The following is a 22,854-nucleotide window of genomic DNA, read 5'->3' on the forward strand; positions in this document are numbered from 1 at the left end:
CAAATTTCTGTAACTGTCAACTTCCTGAAATCAACAGCTAACTAACTTACCCCAGCCTGGTGGTAAAGGCCCAAGAGGATCATTTTCTGCTGACAACATCGAAGCCTATTTGAAAACAAGAGGACATTCAATTAGGCCAAATATTATTCATATTTTTTTCCTTAATGTGTTTTAAGATTACCAAGACTATCCATTCTGAGAAAACATCAAGCCATTTTTAGTCTGTTTTTTTTGTGAAGAAACATAAATTATATCAATAAGATACGACTTGTCCACTTGCCTCCACTGTTTCCAACACAATGTACCTTCTTTTCCCCTTCCACAGCAAACTTGAGAGAGCACGTGTAAGCAGTTAAGCACAATGTTCTTGCTTAAGAACATGCTTTACCATAATAAACATTTCCAAGCACAATGTTTACTGCCAACATAGGATTTTTGCTTCCTCAATACACTGTCTTCCCCAGATGCCTGGCTATTTTCAGACTTTTGTCATTCTTTGCAAATGCAGCTGCAATCATTAAAATATGGGGATGGTTTAAAATTATACCAACACACAGTAAGATTAAAAGGAAAAAAAAAAAGTAAAAAAACCAGATTAAATTATTATGTAAAACAATACTAAGCTTGTAATACACTGTTAATTTGCAGAAGTCCCCCAGTAGCTCCCAAGAATACAAAGCATGTGAAAAATAGAATGTAAAAGGCAGAAATTCCCCAGACTGCAGGATCCATGCTCTGATTTATAACTAAAAGGATCCCTCTCACAAATTTTTTGGAATGCTAAAATGCCTTTATTTTTTTTTTTTTTTTTTTGGGGGGGGGAGGGGCGGGGCAGTGCAGAATGGAATTTTGATATATGGGAACCAATCTACATTTTCCAAAGAGTATCTTAAGGATCACTGTGCTACCAATACCGCTTTATATAGCATTTGCAATCCAAAAATCTCAAATCCACTTAAGAGTTTACAAAAGCAAATTCAGGCAAAATAAGCTACGACATTTTCCCTGTGAAACAGAAACAGAGCAAAGATCAGAAGTAAATGCTATAGTTACACTCAAAATCAAGCTGCCTCTTTGTTCTAGCCACCAGCTACTAGATGGGAACAGAGAATTATCATTATCTCAGCAGCAAATGCAGTTAACCTTTTCTGCTTTTGGAAAGTATCCAGTCACAATGACCCTGTAACCAAAGACTTCTGCGGTGAGTATAAGAAGAATAGTGCACAGCAGAAAATGCTGTTTGCCAAAGAACTGAATGGTGGCACAACTCAGAGATTTCTTATCTTCTTAATGGGTCCAAGGATCTGTGTGTGGCTGCTGGCTAATGTATATTTAACAGACCACACTGAAACACTAGGCAGTGGCATGGGATGAGCCAGACTCAATGCTAAAAGGAGTACAATATATTAACCCAGGTAAAAATAAAAGTAATTAAAATCACTATATCCTATCCATTTTTCTTCATTGACATAGTTTAGCTTTGAATACTCAAGGTAACCAAAACATTCTCTTACTCATTAAAAGTATTAATTCACTTTTTCCCAAAAAGTATATTATAATCTCACTTATAAACTGCTGTATAGGCAGAGACCTGGTATGTCACCAGAGCAGGAAAAGTCAGCTGTAGTTTGACCTTAACAATTCTGGAAGAAAAGTATATAGCAGCACAAAAGGAAACAAACAAACAAACAAACAAAATCACACCTTTTTTAACATAATTTCAATTTTTTTTCTCCAACAAAATGTGAGTTCTAGGTATGCAACTGATACACTACTTAGAATTCCAAAGAGATGCAAACAGTCAAGTTATCTTTTCCTTCAAGTCTATTCTGTCTCACAAACAAATCCTAATTTAATGATCCGATGGTCAGATGGGACATTTTAAGAAATAAGTCTGTGGTTTTCAGTAAGAGTTATCATTAAATGAAAAAAGAAACATAATTTAATCTAAAAAAATATTGTTCCCTAAGAGAATAAATCTAGCTCAAACCAAAATAAATCTTAGAATCAGGAAAACTGAGAGTTTTCTTAGGTGTTTAAGCAACTGGCCAAAGTAGTACACAAGTACAGAAAGTTGCTCAGCAAGAGTTCTAGGCTTGATATATATTCCAGCTGTTATTCTTCAGTTTGCATCAAAAGTTACTGATGCGTATAAGTACCTGAAGGGAGGATGCAAAAAGATGACCAGTGTCATGACCAAGGCAATGGGCACAAACTGAAACACAGGAGGTTCCTTCTGAACAGCACGAAGCACTTTTTCACTGTGAGGGTGACCGAGCACTGACCCAGGTTGCCCAGGGAGGCTGTGGAGTCTCCATCCTTAGAGATACTTCGAAGTCATCTGGACACAGTCCTGGGCAACTGGCTCTAGGTGGCCCTGCTTGAGCAGGTGGGTTGGACCAGATGAGCTCCAAAGGTCCCTTACAACCTCGACCATTCTATCTTTATCTAATGCGCAAGATAAATTGACCTTGATGCACAGCTCCAGGAGTTAAGAAAATTCGCAGTGACGTATGTTTCTGCTATTGCTAGTGATGAGATGTAATGTCTAATTACATAAGGAGAGGCTGAGAACTGTTAAATGTAAGAATACTGCAGCGTCCTTTACTTCAGAGGGGTACCTGAATAAAGTCTATCAAATTCAAAGCAAAGTTAGGTCTGTGGATACACAGAGTCCAAGTCCAACGAGGCTGTTTCAGACTGTACGTCAATGGTCTCTTCTTTAAAACACTCCAGCTTTGCTATATATCACTCATGAAGCCTCTGAGACTGGATTTTTTTTAAGAGACTAAGCACAATTCTTAAAATGGATAGTTTACAGTGACATGTAGGCACCATCATTCTTTAGTCTTAAAAAGCAACTATCCTATTTATCCAGCCACAGACAGGAAAAATCTGACTCAATAAACATCTTCTTTGAAGGTACTCATGATACTTTCTTCAGGCATAAGTAAATGAGCAACTATCTGAGAGAAATGGAAAACCACGTAGGAGATTCTAGAGCTGAACCAGATGTATAAGCCTCAAAATGAGTTTAAAGTAAAAGCATTGCCACCTGTACTAATTAATGACTTCTAATCACTAAAACAGTTTTGAGGGCCATTTAATGTTCAAAATGCCCATAATGCAGCTTTTACATTCCTTTTCAGTTATGGAAATTAAAAGTCTTAAGTATCATGAAGTACACAAGGCTCAAGTTAGGGAACAGACTCAGAAGGGAGTATTTTTTGCCTTTAAGGATGACTTTTTGTTAACATTTTTCAACAGAATCAGAATCTGAGTTACTGATACCAAACACCTCGTAACACGTATGGTTGAATAGTTATAAAATCACTTCAGAAAAAAAAAGTTGAAGAACAAAACGTATACCTATACCTCTATACTAATTTCTAAATTCTGTGTAAAAGTTACCGAATAGAGGTATCGTTGGTTAAATTGTTGCATAGCTCCCTGCAGTTGATTCCGTTGAGATTGCCATTGCTCAAAGTTCCTGACTGACTCCATTGTTGGTCGCTGCCACGTTGTTGTTCTGGTATTGTGGTCCACATAGTAAACTCTCCCACGATCATCAACTCTTCTTTCCCAGCTTTAAAGAAACACAAATGTTAACAGCTAAATTTTTCAGTAATATTACATCACTAATTTTCTCTTCATGCTAAGTCCCTAGACAGTACTTGAATGAAGTACTAGAGTCACTGCCACGATTTTAATTTCTGAAGTACACAAAAGTAGTCCCCAACTTTACTGGTAGAAGGACAACCACATTGAGCAAACACAGACTTCAAGCAATAGCATGGCCAGCTCTCTGTCACCTCATTTTTAACTCTGACCATAAGCAATATTGGCAGGTTTCACAGAAAACACTTTGCCTGGAAATCTGAGGTCTGAAACCAGCGCACTACATCTAGCAGTGCCACCTAAATAAAGGTGGTCAAATATGCATTCGCTAATGCTTAAGCTTTAAAGGAAGAAAAAAATAATTCAGTAACTGTACTTGAACAAGTGAGCAGACCAAACATATACAGTACCAGCATTCTTATGACAACAGGTGCAATTAATATCATTCAAAATTAACTGAAAGCTAGAATTTCTGAATATATGAGGCATGATACAATTTCAATGAGCTGCTTATTAAAGCTTGTAATTTTTCCTGCACAAAAAAAAAAAAAAAAAAAAAAAAAAAAAAACCAAAAAAAAAACCAACCCAAAAATAGTACCTTTATCATATTTAAATCAAAAAAGTCTACATTACCCAGGAGGTAATGGCTGTGGTCTTTCCCATGTTGTAGTTCGTGTGTTGTGATCAACATAATAGGTTCTACCATGAGGATCCTTTCTTTGCTCCCACCTTCAAGAGAAAAAGACTTTCTTGTAAGTCAAGGTGAAAATGCTTCCTTAGGACTTATTTCCCACTAAGCCAAAAAATACCTTGGTATTGAATGAAAATACTGTGATCCAAAACTCATTCTAAAACACTAAAGAGAACTCACACTAGAATATATATCAGTTACTTCCTACTTGAACTGTTATCACCATAAAGACTTCTTGAAGGGACTTGGTCCATAAAACCAGCATACATCAATATTCTCAAGCATTTTCAAGTTCTACTTAAGATATCTGAAAATAAAGTCAATTAATTATATGCTCAAGACTTGGATGCTAAAATAACCTATTTCAAAACCATCAGACATGCATTATTTGCATTTCCAAGTACATGCCTCTCTCAAAAAAAAGAGAGAGTTTACATTTTGAAGCACTGCTCCCTACACCAAATCAACAACAGGATCTTTCAGAGTGAACCTGAAATGTGTGCTATCAGATGGTTTTCCTGTGTTTCTATTTACTATCCTGTTAAATTCTCTATCTAATATCCCTGGGATTATTTCTTCAGTTTTAGTTGCAAAGCAAACTTACATTGAAGATGGAGAGAGGACCTAATATTACAACAACTTAAGTTTCATGCTGCTGAGAACTGTCATAATGCAATAAAAGTATTCATAAATGGGAAAGGAAACCAGGATAAATGTTAGACTAAAAGCTGAAGCCCTTGCTTGCATTAGATATATGTTTATTTTTCTTACATACATAATTAATTAGCTCCTAAAAACGTAGGCAGAACACCTCGCCTGCTACTCATAGTTCCTCACTATTACAAAGTATTCTATAAAACTCCTACAAAATGTTTTCTGCAGCTGAAGAGGTTAAATGCCACGACTACAAGGAGATAAGAGAGGACCAGTAGCATGTCACAGAGTTACTAGGGCTAAACATCATGGAGACTCAACTAGATTTTCGGGCTGGGGAGTTGGGTTGATGGAGTGAGTGTGGGGAACAGCAAAAAAAAAACCCACAGAAATGTGATCAGGGAGGAACGATGAAGAAATGCACTTGGCCACAGTGTGCACTATGCCTGGAACTCATGACCCGGTTTCACATGTAATTAATTTAAAATAAAAAAAAAAAAAGGGTGTGTGGAGTGGGGATGACCACAGGAATTCCCACCTATAAACAGCTTCCATTGTCAAGGCATCTGAAAATTAAAAAATTTATAACTCTTCTCCAACAGTATATATACAATATTTTTAACTTTTTAGATGCTTGTTTTCACGTTTATCAAACTGCAGAAACTCAAGTGAAGTGTCACTAACAACTTACTGAACCTTCTTCAGAGGGAGCAGGCACAAGACAGGCCCTCTGAAAGATCAGCTACAGTGACACAAGGTATATATGCTTTGGGTAAGAAACAATTTCTATGTTCAGAAAATGCTAAAATAGTTAATATTTAGAATATTTCAGAAATGTCAGTTTTTCCAATTAGTTACTGAAAACATCTTTTCACCCAAACATGAAAGCATCTATAAAAAAAATTTAAGATCAATATACACATTTAAGCATGTACTATATTTTCACCTAAAGTCTAAGCACATCTTTAATTTTGCATTTAAGGTTTAGGATTACAGAAGTAATTTCTCACAGTCTAGTAGAATTAAAAGTTTCTAGTTATTCTGAGCACATACATGCATTTCAAATCTGTATTTTTATCTGTAACATTATTGGTCTCATTGTTACAGAGCACGCAACTACAAATATTTCTAGACTATTTTATTAATTTTCACTTCTCTATATTTTGGTCCCTACTACTTTCTCATATGTCAAGAACAAAAGGAGTAACAAATTATGACCTAAATAAGTTTGAATATCAAATGAAAAGACTTCATGTCCATAATGCCCAAGAGTTTGTCTATTTAGATCATGATACTGTCTCAGCAAACCAGTTATCAGTTGTTACTTCCTATGACAGGCTACTAGCCAGTTATAGCCGGAGTACAAACCCCACTTTAGATAAGTAACACCGTGTCTCAGCCAACTGACCTGCATTTGTCAATCCCAGTATAGAATTAAATTTCTGTTTCTTTATACACATGTTCAGACGAAACATAATTACAGCATTCAAATCAAGCCCACGTACCCTGGTGGCAGAGGTTCCGTACTGGCACTACCAGGCTGCTGTCTTACAGGTTCTGCAGAAGCACTTGAAGTGGAGGAGGATTCCCTTGGTTTCGCTGCGTCTGCTGCTGTACTGTTTCTAACATTAGGTTGAGCACAGTCTGTTACAGCTGAAGGTTCTAGTCCAGCAGACACAGCAGGTAACGCAGAAGTGTGGCTTTCAGAACAACTAGTTGCTTCTGTTGTTGACTGAGGTTCTGCTGTAGTGTTAGCGCAATCTAAAGACACGGGAGGTTCAGCTGAACCTATCGGAGCCTCAGAGACAGAAGAATTACCAGCTTCTGGTGCAGAGGCGGATGACTCGCCGTTAACTGAGAAATGGGAAATAAGAAAATTTGGGTATCATAATCTGATGAGATTTACTTTTAAAATGACCAACTTTTGGAGTAAACAACATGGAAGAAATAAGTTTCAGTTGCACCTGTATGCCAAAAGCAGCATTTTTGTCTAAGATAACAAAAAATCACAATGCACTTGCCTCAGTTAAAGTTGTAATTAAAACTTACAGTGTGCAAGCCATGCACCACACTTCCCTGCTAAGGTGATTTCTTAGTTTCTGCATATCTTGGTCAACTCAACGTTATACCTTACTCTTTAGATTAGCAAAAGGTACCCATCTGCTTCCCAGAAAACAGTACTGCTTTATTTGCTCTGAAACTTTGAACTTATATCAACTTAAAGAACGTTGATTAGTATGACATCAAAAAAAAGAGATAAATAACTCTATGAAATATGGAAAACTAAGCAGCAGTTCTCACAGTTTATTTTTTTTCCTTTTTCAGAGTTGAGATATAGAACCCTAGAATTAAGCAAAAACCACCTGTGTGTGACTTGGGAAAAAAAATATCCCCTTCCAAAAGCAAGATTAAAATATGAAAATTAGTATTTGGCTAATATAACTTACATAGTTCAATGACTGAAGAAAATTATTTTAGAATCACAAAGTAAATCAATTTCTATCTTTTAAAGAACAATACAAATGTCATCCAACTTCAGCAAGCATAATCTCATAAAAGGTTTAAAGCAGGCATGGATTTAGCAGGAAAAGGGGTCTAAGAAGGCTTTATTACTTGCAAGCCCACTTGGCCAACAATACACCAATAGCAATCATCTGCAGAGCTTAACAAAACAGTATCTCAGCATAACAAGATCTAGCCTTAGACAAGCAAAATCAGGTACAGCAATCAGCAGGACCCCCACTAGAAGTCCATGTCCTATTAAAAGCAGTGCAACCTTATTCACGGCTTTCATTTTCTGCCCCACTAATCAACACCAGACAGTAAAAGTTCTATTTAAACTCATCAGTTTGTACCTATTCTAGAGTAGGAACTATTTTTCTACAAGACTAAATGTAATATGCAACGCAGGCTTCAAGTTAATTTAATAACAGCATACTATCAGCTTAAAATTCTAAGGACTGAGGCCAATACAATCGCTCTATACTCATAACCTTATTGATACAGATTTGCAAAATTTAACCCTAAACTACTGCCTGTAAAATGCTATTCCATCATTTTAAAGAGTTCGTTTACTTTAATTCTGTATAACACTCTTACAAATAAAAAAATGGCTAGATTCTACTTACTACTTGCAATATGTCTATAATGTCAGCAATTTCTTGCTTTCCCAACTGGTCAGAAAAGCAGGTCAAAGAATTACAAACAATAAAACAGTCATCAGCAATGTATTTAAATTAGAGAGTCACTTTTATTAAGGATTATCACTGGGCCATAAATATTTTCCTGATATGCATAATGATAAGCATGATTTTACAAGCTGCAGCAGATCTGTAACATCTGTAAAGGCATTGCTTTTTGAACACAACTATTCCAGAGTAACACATCACTACCTCCAGCTCACACAAAACAGGTTAACTACATTAAGACATGTCAAGACTTTGCATTACCTAAAGCGAATGTAAAGCATGACATAAAAAAAAAAAAAAAACACTACAGACAATCCGATCAAGTTGCTTGAAACTTCTGCCTTAACCAGCAACAATTTTACTTAAGCAGGAAAAAAGCCAACTGAAGTTTCAGCTTTCATTAAGAAAACCCACTAATTAATTTACATGAAAGAGTGAATGAGATTACATAACAAAGTTAGAAGCAAAATAACTGACAAATCATCAGCTCTTTTTGTAAGCTGATCTCCAAAACAGATCTATAAAACATTACATCAGCCAATTATCTCACCAATTAAATCTAAAACAGCAATTCTGACAACATCACATGAAATTATAATCTTGCTAAGCACAACAGAGGGGGCAAAAAGAAAGTCTGTCATCAACAAATGGTGGAGATCTGTTTTATGCCTTGCCTTAAAAAAGTCTCTACCAACTGGTACAGTAGTTGAATACCATGATATCAGAGCCTCAGTGCAAGCTCAGTGATAATATCATCAATATTACTGTTTGAACAAATCAATTACTTTTGCAACTACCCTATCCTAATACAGATTTCAAATTGATCTCTCCACTACTGAAGAAAAAGGGAGCAATGCCTAAATAATACATCTGCCCTCTGGCCTCCAACTGAAAAGAGAGGGGAATAAAATTCGAGTTCTCCAAATAGAGAAAAGCTTCAGAGAAGGCCTAATTTAATTACCACCTTTGAAAGTTCATAATTGTTTCTGCTATCTTCCCACCACACCCCCATTTCCCGCTCTATTACAGAAAGTTTGATAGTCTCTGTTCTACTTGCCTATTTCTATTTAAGGTTATCTTCTTCCTCTGCTATCACTGTAATCTCTCTCAAACAGCTGAGAAAAGGCAGAAAGTGTTTAGAAAGCACAGTCATAATTAGATGCAAAGTTTTTCCAGAGGAACAAAAATTTAAAAATACTTTCTTTTCACTTGTTTTACTATACTGAATGTTACTTGTAGTCACAATCAAAGTTCTTGTGTTTAAGAGGAAAATTAAATTTAGTATTTGCCAATCCCTATTTTGAAACAGCACACCCTTATGAAAAAAATGGAAGGCAGGGAGTCTGCAACACATCTCAACCTGGAGCACAACAGCTCTCTGACAGCACTAAAAATCAGATTTATCTAATGGCAAAATAAACTTAACTATAGTTACTCAAATTAATTGTGAAAGAACTTTGATTTTTTCTCCAGACAATCAGTAATATAGTTTAGTCATTTGAGAAAGAGAAATGGAAGTTTTGGATGCTTTACACCTTTCTTCATCAGAGAAGATAACTGATGGGTAAGTATGAAAGTTAGTACATTTAAGAATGGATCTACTCCAGAAAAAATCACAGAAGTGAACACGCAAGATTATAAATTCAAGCCCAGAAACTTCCTTTCAGTACTTTTGAAGTCTAATAAAAAATGTATAGAAAAAGCGGCTCAACTTCAGATACATTTCAACCAGAAAAAGAAGCATTATGGAACATGTTCTTGTAACTTTCCCATTCTTACCAGTGCTGTTGACAGGCTGAGCTGCAAGTGGTTTTGGTACTGGTGTATTTTTGGGTCTGGCTGCAACGTGAGTAGGGGATGGTGTGCTGTCTCCATTAACAGCTTCTCTACAGAATGTATTCTGTTCTACAGGGTTGGAAGGTACTTGATTGTCTATCCCATTAGAAATGTCACAAGCAGATCTTGTTAAGAAGAAAAAAAATCATTTAAGGTTACTACAAACAACATGTTAAACACTTATGCAACTAAACCAAATCCTACACTAAATCACGCTAAAGAAACAAATGAAGAAATGGAAGTAAATTCACAACAGTTTATAACACCATGTTTGCAGCCTAGGTAACAGTCAAGTGCCAGACCGGACAACTCAGGAACAAAAGGCAAATTTTGTTTTTGAGGATTTCAGATACTCAGAACAGAGATTTTCTGTTTCTACTTCATCTTTTACTTGTAATGACGTATTAGAATTGAGTTGAGCAGACTGATGCTCCTCTCACATCTTCCAAAAGTGCCTCAGGGACCCTTCCAAAGCACAGCTATGAGCAGGAAAACTTTTTCTTTCATTAAGCAAGTGGAACAATTGGGTTTGTTTGTTGTCTCTCCAAAAATTATTCTAGTCACAACATAAGAAAATAACAAAACTCTCTCAGTAAAAAGAAAATAAGATGAGCTTCTCTAAGCATAGGCAGGTTGGGACAGTGTGGGGACAGATATATATATACACAGGCAGCTCTGTGTTTATAAGGCCACATGAAAACAAATGTACTGTAAGGGCCTGTCTTGTTCAGCTACACTGTTTTTACTTAAATCTATCCCAAAATGCTTAAAGCCACACACCAGAGACACATATTGTGAAAACTACATTCAATGCCAACTCCCCATCTTCTCAAGGAGTAGAGGCTATAAATTAAAGAGAAGTTAAACAGATGACAAAAAATGTGAGAATTGTTAGAAGTCCCACTTTGTAGAGTAAGAAAGGAAGAAGCAGCATTTCCATCTTACCTTACCCAACTCCAAAGCAGAAGTGTAAACAAAGAATTAAAGTATTATCCCTTTTCAACTCTAGACTACAAACACAATTTGCTTCCTGAAGACATTCACAGAAGCCACCTTGAAACTTTTCTTGAACTCTTAATTTTAAAACTGTAAATCAAAATTGCTGGATAGTTGTATGGAAAACTGCTGTTATCAAAATACCCACATCAAGAGCAGGATCCCAGTAAAAGACACATCTCCAGGAATAATAGGTGAATGAAAACAAATGATTGTTACTACTGTTTCAAAATGGTATGCAGATGTGTTTCAAATCAGTTTTAACAATGTCAAACCTTTCTAAAGAAAACCAAGGAGAAGTAACTATCTATCCTCACCCCCTCATACTGGGCACCCACGGGGGGAACAGAGACAAACCTCCACATATGCAAAAAAAGAATCAAGTCCAGCACAGAAGGACAAATGTGCCCCTGTCACTCAAATGCATAGCAACTGTAGGTTTTTTCACCCCATCGTGTGTCCAGAACTCAAATGGAAAGGGGTTCGCTGCAAGGTAACTGAGCAGGCCAGTAACATTAAATTGATCTGAATGTTGACCTACTGGACTCGCTAGTGGCAAGGGGGAAAACAATCTAGTCCTACTTCACTCCAGGCAGTCCTTGAGCTGGTATAGAGAAGCCAAGAATGAAGCTCTAAAGTGATTGTAAACGCTTTTTTCTTGCCACTTCAGGTTGAAGCAGGCAAACCCTTTGCCGCAGCATTCTAAATGCTACTTGTTAAACCCAATACAAGTCTCTTCAACAACTTCCTGATCATGACCTTAAAAAGGAACTGGGTGAGGGGGAAGTAAACTACGCATTTTCTAAGCCTTCCTTCCGTTCAGATGGTACATTGCAACAAGTTGGTACACGTGAATAGAAATGGTTCTCAAACAGCAAAAGAAAACATATGGAACAAGTACACAAAACCACACTGAACCACTGCTCCCCTAATCTCTGCTGCAGCATTTAGCAGACTTCCAAGCAGTTGAATTTTTATTTTCAGAGGGCTACACGGTCCAAGAGGCAATGATCGAGTAGTGGAGAGCAGAATCTACCACCAGAGGAAGAAGAGAGTTGTAAATTTAATTCTTGTCAAACTAAATTATGCACATACAAGCAATGTTTCTAAAACCTGTAGTAGCATAATTTAAAGCTTGACAGTTAAAATCTATACCCTTCAAAAAAATTTTAAAAACCCCAAACTTACAAACAACCCAAACATTTCAACTCACAAATTTGCTAAAATATTTCATAGAACATAAAACACAAAAATAAATTCTAACCTGGATGTACTTCTTGCTGAAGCATCTCTGCTTTCATGAATGGTGTCACCATTTTGCTGAACTTCTACTGAACAGGAAGAAACAAATTCAAAAGAAATATTCTATTATATCTGTGTGAAATCTTAATAAAAATATTACCATCTGATTTAATTATTTTAACTTACTGGTTGCTGGTGAACTGAGATTTGTAAGAGATTCCTGTTCAACAACCAAACCATCTAGCACAACTGTCAGTTCACCTGTTTGCACCATGCCACTCTTGTTTTCCAAAGAGAGTTTCAACTGTTCTTTCACTTTCTCCACTAAAAATGGAGTTGGGGTGGGTAGGAGGAGAGAAGGAGAGAAGTGATAAAGGAAATATTAAAGGAAAGATTAAATACTAAACAATATTAAAAGATACTTTAAACACAAAAATGTGATACACGTATTTAGTTGTACAAAACTGAACATGAGAGATATTCAGATAAATCAGATCAACATAGAAATCACTAAGGAGATGTGTAAATTTAAATCAGCTGTGGGTAAAAGCACAGTTTATTGTAAAAATAAGTTGGCCATAGGTATGTTATAAGATCCATATGGTTTCAGTACTTTGTTCTTAATGATTTAGCAGGTTTGCTGTTTCCAATAAGCCCTTTTGAAATCACACAGTATGTGCATAACATAAGAAGGCTTTAAGTCAAACAACATCTGAACTACACATCCAGATATTAAAAGTCACAGGGAACCTCATGCTACAACCAGAGTTTATATTGACTTCTCATATCATTTTCCAAAACTAATTCTCAGAGACCACTAAAGAGAACATCATTTTGAGAAAGAAATAAATGCAAAGACTGCACAAAGTCCTTCCTCATTTTTTAAAATTATTTTTAGTAAATCCTTACTAGCATTTTCATAGATCCCAACTCCAAGGACTAAATGGTAACAGAGAGGCTACCTCAAGTAGCCAAAAATTAAATCAGAAACTATTTTCACCAAAAGCAGCTTTGAGATAACTGAGATATTAAAAAAAAAAAAAAAAGTGTACATGGTGCAGTAAGAGCATTCAGTATGACTGATAAGCAATGCACACGTGTATAGAGACATAGATAATCCAGAGGAAAACATGCTGTGGATGCCATGTAATTCTCCCTAAATCAGCTGTTACTAGTGCAGCAGTTAAAGCTACATGTCGTAAATCCAAACACAGTCAGCTATGAATTCACATTAATCAGGTTAAAATGGTTAAGACCTTTCCGTATTTGAGGTCTCAGATTAAAAGATTATTTTTTCAAGATACACCATCATATTTCCCTCTACGTGATAGTATTCTGAGCTACAGTTAAAGCTCACTGTGCACTTGTATGGATTAAACTATCATTTTCTTATTTTTTTCATTCTTAACCAATACCATAAACGAACAATAACCATGAAAACAGGGAAGGCTACCATAAGCTATTGCTTGATACCCCCACGCTGTTACGTTCAAGAGCAGGTTCGAGAGTGTAGTTGAGCAGGAATTACTTGCAGACACCCACTGCTATATTACAATGGATTTCAAAGTACTTCAAATCGCTGGAGCAAGCACAAAGCTGCCAAATCTACAGAATTACTGATTTAGCAATCTGCATTTTCAAAAATGGTACTACCTGAAAGAAGAGAAAAAAGAAACTAGACTATCACTAAATTGTTAAATTAACATTTATAAATCATCATTTCTGCAAAGGGTGATTGGTTTAGCTTCTGCTATTTTAACAGGTTATTACCCCAAACCAGATCAACAGTTGACTGTAGCCCACCTGAGCTGGCAAGAAGGCTGGGAGGGGTGTGGACAGCAATTCAGTACTGGTGGTGTTTAGCAGGAGAAATCAACAGCATTAATTCTAAAGTTTCTGCATTTAGAGGAGTGCCCCCTTTATATTTTCTTCAGTAAAGAGCCTTTCAAGTGCTGCATTTTAGATTAGGAATCAGTAACTGGACAGCTGAAGGATACCAATCAGATTATTCTACCACTGAATTATTCCATAATCCAGTGCGTGTCAAATTGCTGACTTGCTCAAATCAGAAACACTACATAAATTACTTATGGTGCAATGTACAGCTAACTCAGTCAACCATTCACTGAAAGAATTTGCCAAGTTGTTGGATCCTACATCCCCTGGATCTACAGTAATAAAATATTAACTATTTTGTTAGAAATAGTTAAAACATTAACAATTTTTTGGCTACCATTATCACAACCCAGTTTCTTCTGATGCAGGGTAATTTTAATTATTTAAAAAAGAAGCAATTTTTCTGCTTAACTATGGAATCTTGGGCAGAATCTTTATAAGAAGAAACTCCACTCGATTTTGGATTCTGTTTCAATTTTCTGTATGAATCAGAAAAATGAACCTTTTTTTTGGCTCTCCTTTCTCCCCACCTCCCTAAAGAGAGCTCTCAGGTTTGTGTATCTGACTTCTGAGAAAGGTTAGAGATTGGTTTAGCTGGAATTCTATTGCTACCCTAGAGTGGAATTTAAAGTGTGGATTCACCATTTTCTTATATCAATATAAACAATTTTTAAAAGCAAATTAGATAAAGAAGACCTGTTTTAATTCCATTAAAGACAATTAAAATTAGATGTTACATAGAACACAACAATCATTAATGTACTAAAAGGCAGTTCTCGACTGTTTCATTAATTAGTGGTTCCTATTGCTCTCTGGGCAGCTACATTATGAGGGAAAAATATTTGTGATTCCAGAGAAGGAAAACACGAAAAGTTACATAGATGTTTTTTCTGAAAATTTAGAATTTCTTTTTACCAAGTCTAAAACAGATCTTCTAGCAAATTAGTTATTAGTGTGCCACAAAAAAACTGTATTTAATCCCTACCACTTAATTTGTAGTAACTCATACTCTAATATTAGTTTATTTCAAAATTATTATATCCCATTGTTATATTTAAATTGCTCTCGATAGCACAGACATCTCTAGAAGAGACAAGTATAGACATCAACTGCAAGTCAGTTGTAATCACATGTATTGTTAGTAGTCTGGTTGCCAGTTTGATATATAGATTAGTAATAATAATTCTACTTTACTCAAAATACCCTTCATGATAACTTACATTTTCTATTGTGTATTTCCAAAGCTTGTCTCAAGTCTACAGTGGCTCTTCCTAATAAAGCATCTGCTTTTAAAGTGTGATGGCTCCACACTCTAAATTCCAGCGTAGTCTGTGGAGTCACATTCCTGCATATAAAATACATTTTTTTAAAAAAATATATACAGACTTGAAAGTATTCGTTCTTGTTCTTAGGAGTATTTGAACTTAATTAACTTTCTCATATTTATTGTATTTCTCGATACTAATTAACTGAAGTAAGTTTTTGTACGCAAGGGGAAATTTTTAACTGAGAACTGCAGATACTATGATATTTATACTTAAGATCAAACTTAAAGTGCATTACTATGATAGCATAAGGAATTTGAGGAGTATCAGAACAACCTACACTAAACTCAAATTTCAGTTATATAAAACACATCTTACTTTATTCATGAAAGACATATTTTCCTTATTCCTCACTATTCCAGAATTCTACCTACAGACTCACATTATTAAATGTGGAAAAAAAGGTGGTAAGTATATGTCTGTCACTAGAAAGAAAAATACTAAATATTTTTAAAAAAGGAAAAAGCAACCAATCAGCTACTTGCATACAGGGAGAACCCACTTAATAGGTGTCAGCTTCCCATGAAAGTGTTGATGAAACATTATTTGTGAACCCACAAATATATATAAAACCATAATGCATACTCACAGAAATCAGAGGGGAAAAATCAAATGATGAAGCTAAAGTGAAAACTGGAAGGAAGCAGAAAGGTAAAGGACCCAATTACAGTAATATTATTATAACCTTTGGCAGTGATCTCTCCCCTGCTCAAGAAGGAAAATGGGAAGCTATACTAGGTTCTGCAGAGTAAGTTCTGTAGTATAGGGTCTAGTACTGCAAGAGCACGCCTGGCTGTGAAAAATGGAGTAGAATCACCATACTGCAAAAAGTCAAAGGCCACATATCCATCAGTATTGGACACAGAAAGTTATATCAACAATGATTAAAACAATACTAAAAACAATATCCACCCTCCAGCAACAGGGCTAGCTTCATAGTCACTTGAACATGTTGGACAGCATGGATCATTTTTGCTGAAACCCATGCTTTCTAATGGAAGTCTTACTAAAAGACCAGCTCAACAAAGGAAAGAAAGAAAAGCCACCTACACACAGAGTATTGCTGGTGATCATGTAGACCCATACAAGTGAGATGCATTTGCTAAGCCAGAGAGGTAACTTATCCTCGAATAGAGGGGGCAACTGAGGCAACAAAACCATTCCAACAGCCAGAGAAAGAAGGGGCCAGAATACCTTATATATGTAAGGGTAAGATCCTAAGTAAGTAGGACGATAGAATGAGTCTGGCTGTACTCTGCAGGCCAGAGTACCTCATTTCTATCAGCTCACCAAACCCCACCAAATCGAACCTGCCTCCTCAACAGAAGCTCCGGTCTCTGTGAATATACTGATAGCTCTGCACTTGTGCTAGTAATAACTCCTGGAAATCATCACCAGGTCCAAGACTATATCAATCTCCATTGCAATATTGCTAAAGGGCTGATAAGCTGTACTAAACCTGAAACACTGAGAAATGTGGCACAGGAATACCGTACTTGCTTGAGCCCAAGTCTGTAGTTAATAAGTAAGTGTTCCCAAGCAAACAATTCCCCAAAGCTAGGTATCTTGTGACACTCCCCACTCACCAGCATTCTTAGTTACAGGAAACTGGCGTGGTTCCTACTACTAACAAAGCTGGCTATTGTACAAAGACAGTCCTGATGCTGTAAAATGTACTGGCCCATGCTCAATGCCACTTGATAGCAGTTATGCTGTTTCTGGACCCAAATCTGAAGCAGTATAATCTTGCTTGTATAATAATATATTCAAGCCAAGTGCACAGTGCAAGATTGACAGTTCTTCATAGAGTCATATTCAGGTATATATCTACACCTGAAGTTAAAAATCAAATTAAACCACAAGATTAAAAAGGTCAAATATCAGGATAAATTGCAAGGTCACATTGCAGGAAACTGCTTTTGTGTGCATATTCCTTAATTAGGAAATTTAAAAGAAAAAGTGACCTTCTTCATAATTACTATTTATCCAGCGAGAGTTTTTTTTCCTTTTAAAGTGAAAATGACATGGTTACAACTGGCAACATCTTCTAGAGAGGAATCTTAAAATTGAACGGTCCACAGTGCTAACAAATATCAAAAGTATACCATGTACAGCAACTGCATGCAAGGAACACTGTCTGTACAAAAAAAACATTCTCAAAACATTGTAAGAATTGAGAAAAAAAATAATGAGATAAATACCATCTTATGTCTGCATTTAGTCATCAACAGTCAGAGAAAACTATGTAGGCAGCCAAGCTTCGTAAATATTTGCCTGCAATGTCTGCCTAATAGATAGCATTAAACAATCAAAAAATCTACTTACACTGTCAGCTGCTCATCCCATTTTGGATTTGAAGAACTACTTGATTTTGCTGTTTTTTTAATTTCTCCATCTGCAGTTAATTCCGTGTAGAAAGTTGTTCCAAACCAATTCTTTTTCCGTTTCAGTTTGGCACTAGAAACTAATAAAATACATTGCTTTATCTATAACAGCATACTGTTGCTGAAAAACAGAAAATGTACTGCCTACAGAATGTATGAAACACAGCATGGCAATGTTATTCCTCACCTTTTCTACTTCTGCTGAACATAAAGAGGTCAATGCTAAAATAGTCACTTTTATTTTCAAAAGCTACTTTGTCAAATAGTTGAAACTAAGTGTGACATATTCTCTTCACCACGTACTGGCAGGATGGATTGGAGAGACAGCACCAAAACTGTTTTAAGGATAAGCACTGAAAAACCACATGAGTTTTTTTGTTTATTTTCTCACTGTTCTTCCTACTCTTCCCTTAACTGAAAAATATCTAAGTATGACACATCTGAGAGTTTATCAGGCAGATTTTTTTTAATTATATGTAGTTATGAAACCATATGCAGTTCAGGCCTATTTCAAAAAGTCCCTGTATAGTAAAGCCTGCATATGGAGCTTCATTTCCACGCCTGTATTACCTGTATGGTTAACCTGTGGTTTAATACATTAGTTTGTTAAAAGTAAGAAATCAAGTCTCAAATTTCCCCTATTTAAACAGCTTTGCAGATGAACTTAAAGTTGCAGCTAAATATTCAACAATTAAGAAATAGCAAATGACCACAGAAGGTATTTATTACCTCCAAATCACTGGTGAGCTCCTCAGTGCTCCTGAACATAAATCTGTTCTCTCACTTCTTTGCCCAGCTGAGGAAGTCACTATAGAAACCAACAGCAGCCTAACTCCAACAATTTAAATTCTATTTCAGGCTGGTGTTGTCTTCAAAAGACCACATCAGCAGACTAACACCTGTACCCATCCAGTGGCTATGCCTTCTCTCTCATTCCTTCCATACTTCAGTATGATTTTCTTTCCCTTCACTTTCAAACTAAAGCAAAGCTGAGTACTTCCAGCCACTTTGAAATAACCTTTCCCTTTTACTTTTCTGTATGGTACTTGCTAATTCCAAAAAAAAAGTGGAAGCTAACTGAACTGTCTGAAAGGGAGACAAGAAAGGTCCATGATGTGTTTCTGAATTACAGTCTTCTGAGACGTACATATTAGTTCCTTCAAAGCTAGTGGGATGCAACCATCCAAGATTCTAAAGGCATTAGCCACAGGTTTTTACTTAATTTCAATTAAAAGCTGCACACTTAACTCCCTCATAGTAGAAAAGTCCAGCCTAAGCAAGTCATGTGTCACATGTTGTAAAATGCAACTGCAGCCATGATAACGATGAAAGATGGAATGGAGAAAAGTAAAAATGTAATTCCATACACTGGTCATATTTTTTCACCAGCAACCACAATATATTTTTAAGCTTTAACAACCTCCACTTCCACATTTTTTCCTCCATATTTTGCTTTCTAAAAGCAGCTGCAACATTTGTTAAAACATAGGTATTTAGTCATAAGATTCAAGCTTCCTTTTAGTTTCTCCCCTTTTACCTGATTATGTTTTAAGTCATTAAGTTTAGAGCCCAAAAACATGAAAGGAGACCATTACCATTTTCCAGTTAGAATTTATTTTTTTAAAAATTAGGAGTAAGTAACAAATACTAGCAAAAGAATTCAAAAAGAACTAACAAGATATCTTGACAAGTGTATTTTAAAAAATACTGATGGCAAAACTTGTCAGCAACATGTCGTAATTGTCCAAACTCAAACAAGTCACTTACCACTCCATATGAATTTCCTTGTCTACAAAATGAGTATATGATACTTGCTGCCTTTAAAAAAGTGCTTTTCAAGTACAGTTCTTGAAATATAAAGTCTAGATTCTACAGCAGCATAAACCAGTCTGAGCACAAACCAAGTGTAGGTAAACAATACTACAGTCCCACAACTCCTCTGTGTTCCACTTCTTTCCCTGTACTGCCACTGGCGTTCCTCTGATCTTGCAATAGACTGGTTAGAGAACTAAACCTTCAGAAAACTAATCTTACAAATTATACAGATTTCTTCCCGCTTTGATCCTTGAATCAGATCTGTTGAAGTCAAGAGAAGCTCCAGAGCCAGAAAAATACCTACATAAGGAGCAGTACAGTACTGGATATCAAAATGACCATTTCTGCATACACAGATCTGAAGTTACGGGTCATTTGTGGAACCAGTTTGTTACAATTATATATATTCCATCTGCAAAATGGTTCCATCTATGCTATTCGTTATTGCCAGTTTTGATGATTCATCACATTATCAAGTGTTCTGATCCTTACATGAGGTTAATCAGTTTTAAAGTTCTTCTCTTATCTAATTTGATAAACTATCCATTTGGAGGACTCTCCAATAATGTACTTTTTCTCAGATAACCTGGCCATCTTTGGACCATCCAGCAAGAAGCATCTTTCTTGAGGTGCAGCTTTTTTTAAGACATGGTATCTTACTCATGTTTTTCCCAAATTTTGTTCAAGACAGCCTTAATATATTCTTGGTCATGCACTTATTCTTACTTCAGGGTTTCCAGATTTCTCAGGATCCCTGTAAAGTTCAAGTTATCTATTAATGGTAAAATAATACTTACATACATACATACATACGTACACACACATATTTATGTGTATATATATTTATGCACAATATCTAAACTACTTGCTGGTAACACTTCCACTTTTAACTACTGCAACACTATCATAATTAGCTATCAAACTTGTTTACCTAGATGCATTTTGCTTATTTTTGGACTACAAGTCTTTGTTTTGCTCTGTCACCCCACACAAAAAGCACCTAAGGCTGACACCTATTGTCATATCCCTGACCAGTTCTTATCCATGAGTAGCAAAATGGACAACCTACTTGGCCTGTTCAACATCTATTGAAAAAAGCATCCTCAACAATCAGAAATTTCCAGAATTGCTTGTAGCCCACTGTGTTTTCCTCTCAGTAGATACTGGGATGGCTGAATTCTGCCTCGAACTATGAGAACCAGCACAGCAAAAGGAAAAAGTAAACAGTCACAAGACGCAACATAGTAAATTTTGATTGGATAAAAGAAAAAACATCTTCACAGCAATGTGGTTTATCACCAAACAAGCTGACCAGGAAAGTCAGTAATCTACAGCCTTTGAGATATTAAAAATTCAACTGGACAATACCCTGAGCATCCTAACCCAACTTCAGAGGTGGCCCTGCCTTCAGCAGAAGAGTGGACTAGGAAATCCCCAAAGGTTCCTTCCAACCTAAATTATTCCATATGGCTGTGTAATCCAACCTTTTGCTCTAAGGATAATACAGAATACCTATTTTATTCTCAACAGACGTTTACCTGATATGTAATCAAAGACCTTAATCTTTTGTAGGGCTGGCAGATTTTGTGATCTCCTCCAGTTCTTCTCCAGCTTCATATAACATTGCACCTATTTTCAGCTTGGGGTTCATTACAACCACCCATTATTTTTACAGAATTTCAATAATATGTGTTCCCTCTATAGAATTTGTGCCATTAATTATCTGTTCACAAGCAAAATCCCTTACAGTTGTCCCTATTGTTGTACTGAATCTGATTTTTTTCTAATTTGAAAAGATCATTAAACCCTGTCATCCAATGTTGTATAACATCTACCTAGCTGCAACTCATCTACATTTGTTATAGTCATATTCTTAACTCTAACATTCAAGTTATTAATGATATTGATCCATTTTTTACACTTATTTCAAAGATTGCTTTTTTAGAATATATATGTTTTCCTGTAAAAATCACTATGATACAAATCACTACTTGCCTGTTACTTGCAACTGTAATCTTCCATTATGGTTGTTACTTGTATCAGATCTTGGTGAGGCTGTGGCCATGTCAGAGGTTTAGGCTTTAGCCTAAAAAAAAAAAGCACACAGGTAGCTTATTAAAAAGTACTTATCTCTGCATGTTAGTTAGGACTATTGAATAAAATGCTCAACAAAGCAAGTTACCAAACGTTACTTAGGTATGGCAGAACACTTTATTTCATAACACCAGTTAAAAAAAACCCAATTACTTCAGAAATTTGTCCCACATTACCTTTGAGGATGCCAAGACACTTCAGCAATGCATACATTTACATAATTCAGAACCATGTATGGCAAGAAAAATAAAATTCACCTGTGATATATCAATACTTCTGTCTCCAGAAGGTATGCTTATGGTCTGATTTCAGATGAGCTAAGCATCAGCAACTACAAATGAACAAAACATCTGAAACATTTACATGCTTGAAAACGAAGCTGTCCTCAGAATGATATGCTCAAGCAATAATGCAAGTGATTCAGACAACAAGCATTTGAATTCTATCCCTAGATTTGCCATCAGCTTTCTATACCACTGTTGTCCACCCACAAATAATTTCCCTTGTATATTAACACACTAAGCACTTTACAAGGACCACCCTATCTTATCATTCAGCCACTACAATAGTGGGGCTCTGATCTTAGCTGGGGCATTCCAGCATGTGCAGACAACATCACTCCCACCCTCCTGAATTACTACACCTGAAACAAAGCCAGAAGTAAAATGTTCTCTGTTTCTATCAGAGAAATGGAGAATTTTAATGAGAAATTAATATGTACATTTAAAATACACCTTCCATGATCTGGATGAACTTCCATATATTTACTTCTGGGAACATTAATTGGTCATGCACCTCTATCAGTAAAAAATTTTTGAGCATGCACCCCTAATATGTATACATTTATTTATGAATTATTTATAAATACTACTGTATTTATGTAATATAATACTACCATACTTACATATTTTGTACATTATAAAACATACAAAACTAGAAATTAAAAAGGATGAGATAAAAGTGAAATAAGCAGTATTTTAAAATAATTTTTATTATTAACAGTACGAAAAACCTTTTTGCTCTCGCTAAACAAATTATTAATTACTTTTTTTTTGTGAGAGCCACATGATTGAATATGCTTCATCATTCTTTAAAATGTTGGCTTAACATTTTG

General features: G+C 35.8%; 1 protein-coding gene across 2 annotated transcripts in view; it reads right to left on the minus strand.

The window, feature by feature from the left end:
- The window catches only part of WWP1 (WW domain containing E3 ubiquitin protein ligase 1), a 36,869-nt gene extending 15,135 nt beyond the window's left edge, over nucleotides 1-21,734 (minus strand). The window contains exons 1-10 of one of the 2 annotated variants that reach the window (XM_010087452.1): nucleotides 21,642-21,734; nucleotides 17,773-17,911; nucleotides 15,343-15,467; nucleotides 12,413-12,550; nucleotides 12,249-12,312; nucleotides 9,932-10,113; nucleotides 6,470-6,818; nucleotides 4,253-4,348; nucleotides 3,412-3,586; nucleotides 51-105 (exon numbers count right to left, since the gene is read on the minus strand). In XM_010087452.1, the coding sequence (XP_010085754.1) occupies nucleotides 51-105; nucleotides 3,412-3,586; nucleotides 4,253-4,348; nucleotides 6,470-6,818; nucleotides 9,932-10,113; nucleotides 12,249-12,312; nucleotides 12,413-12,550; nucleotides 15,343-15,467; nucleotides 17,773-17,911; nucleotides 21,642-21,711 (1,393 nt within the window). In that variant the 5' untranslated portion in view covers nucleotides 21,712-21,734. Of the gene's footprint in view, nucleotides 1-50; nucleotides 106-3,411; nucleotides 3,587-4,252; nucleotides 4,349-6,469; nucleotides 6,819-9,931; nucleotides 10,114-12,248; nucleotides 12,316-12,412; nucleotides 12,551-15,342; nucleotides 15,468-17,772; nucleotides 17,912-21,641 lie in introns of both variants that reach the window. The other variant, XM_010087445.1, reaches the window with a different exon arrangement.
- Between the last annotated feature and the right edge of the window lie 1,120 nt (nucleotides 21,735-22,854).

The sequence above is a fragment of the Pterocles gutturalis genome, unplaced genomic scaffold (assembly GCF_000699245.1).
Source record: "Pterocles gutturalis isolate BGI_N339 unplaced genomic scaffold, ASM69924v1 scaffold13391, whole genome shotgun sequence".
Lineage (NCBI taxonomy): Eukaryota > Metazoa > Chordata > Aves > Pterocliformes > Pteroclidae > Pterocles > Pterocles gutturalis.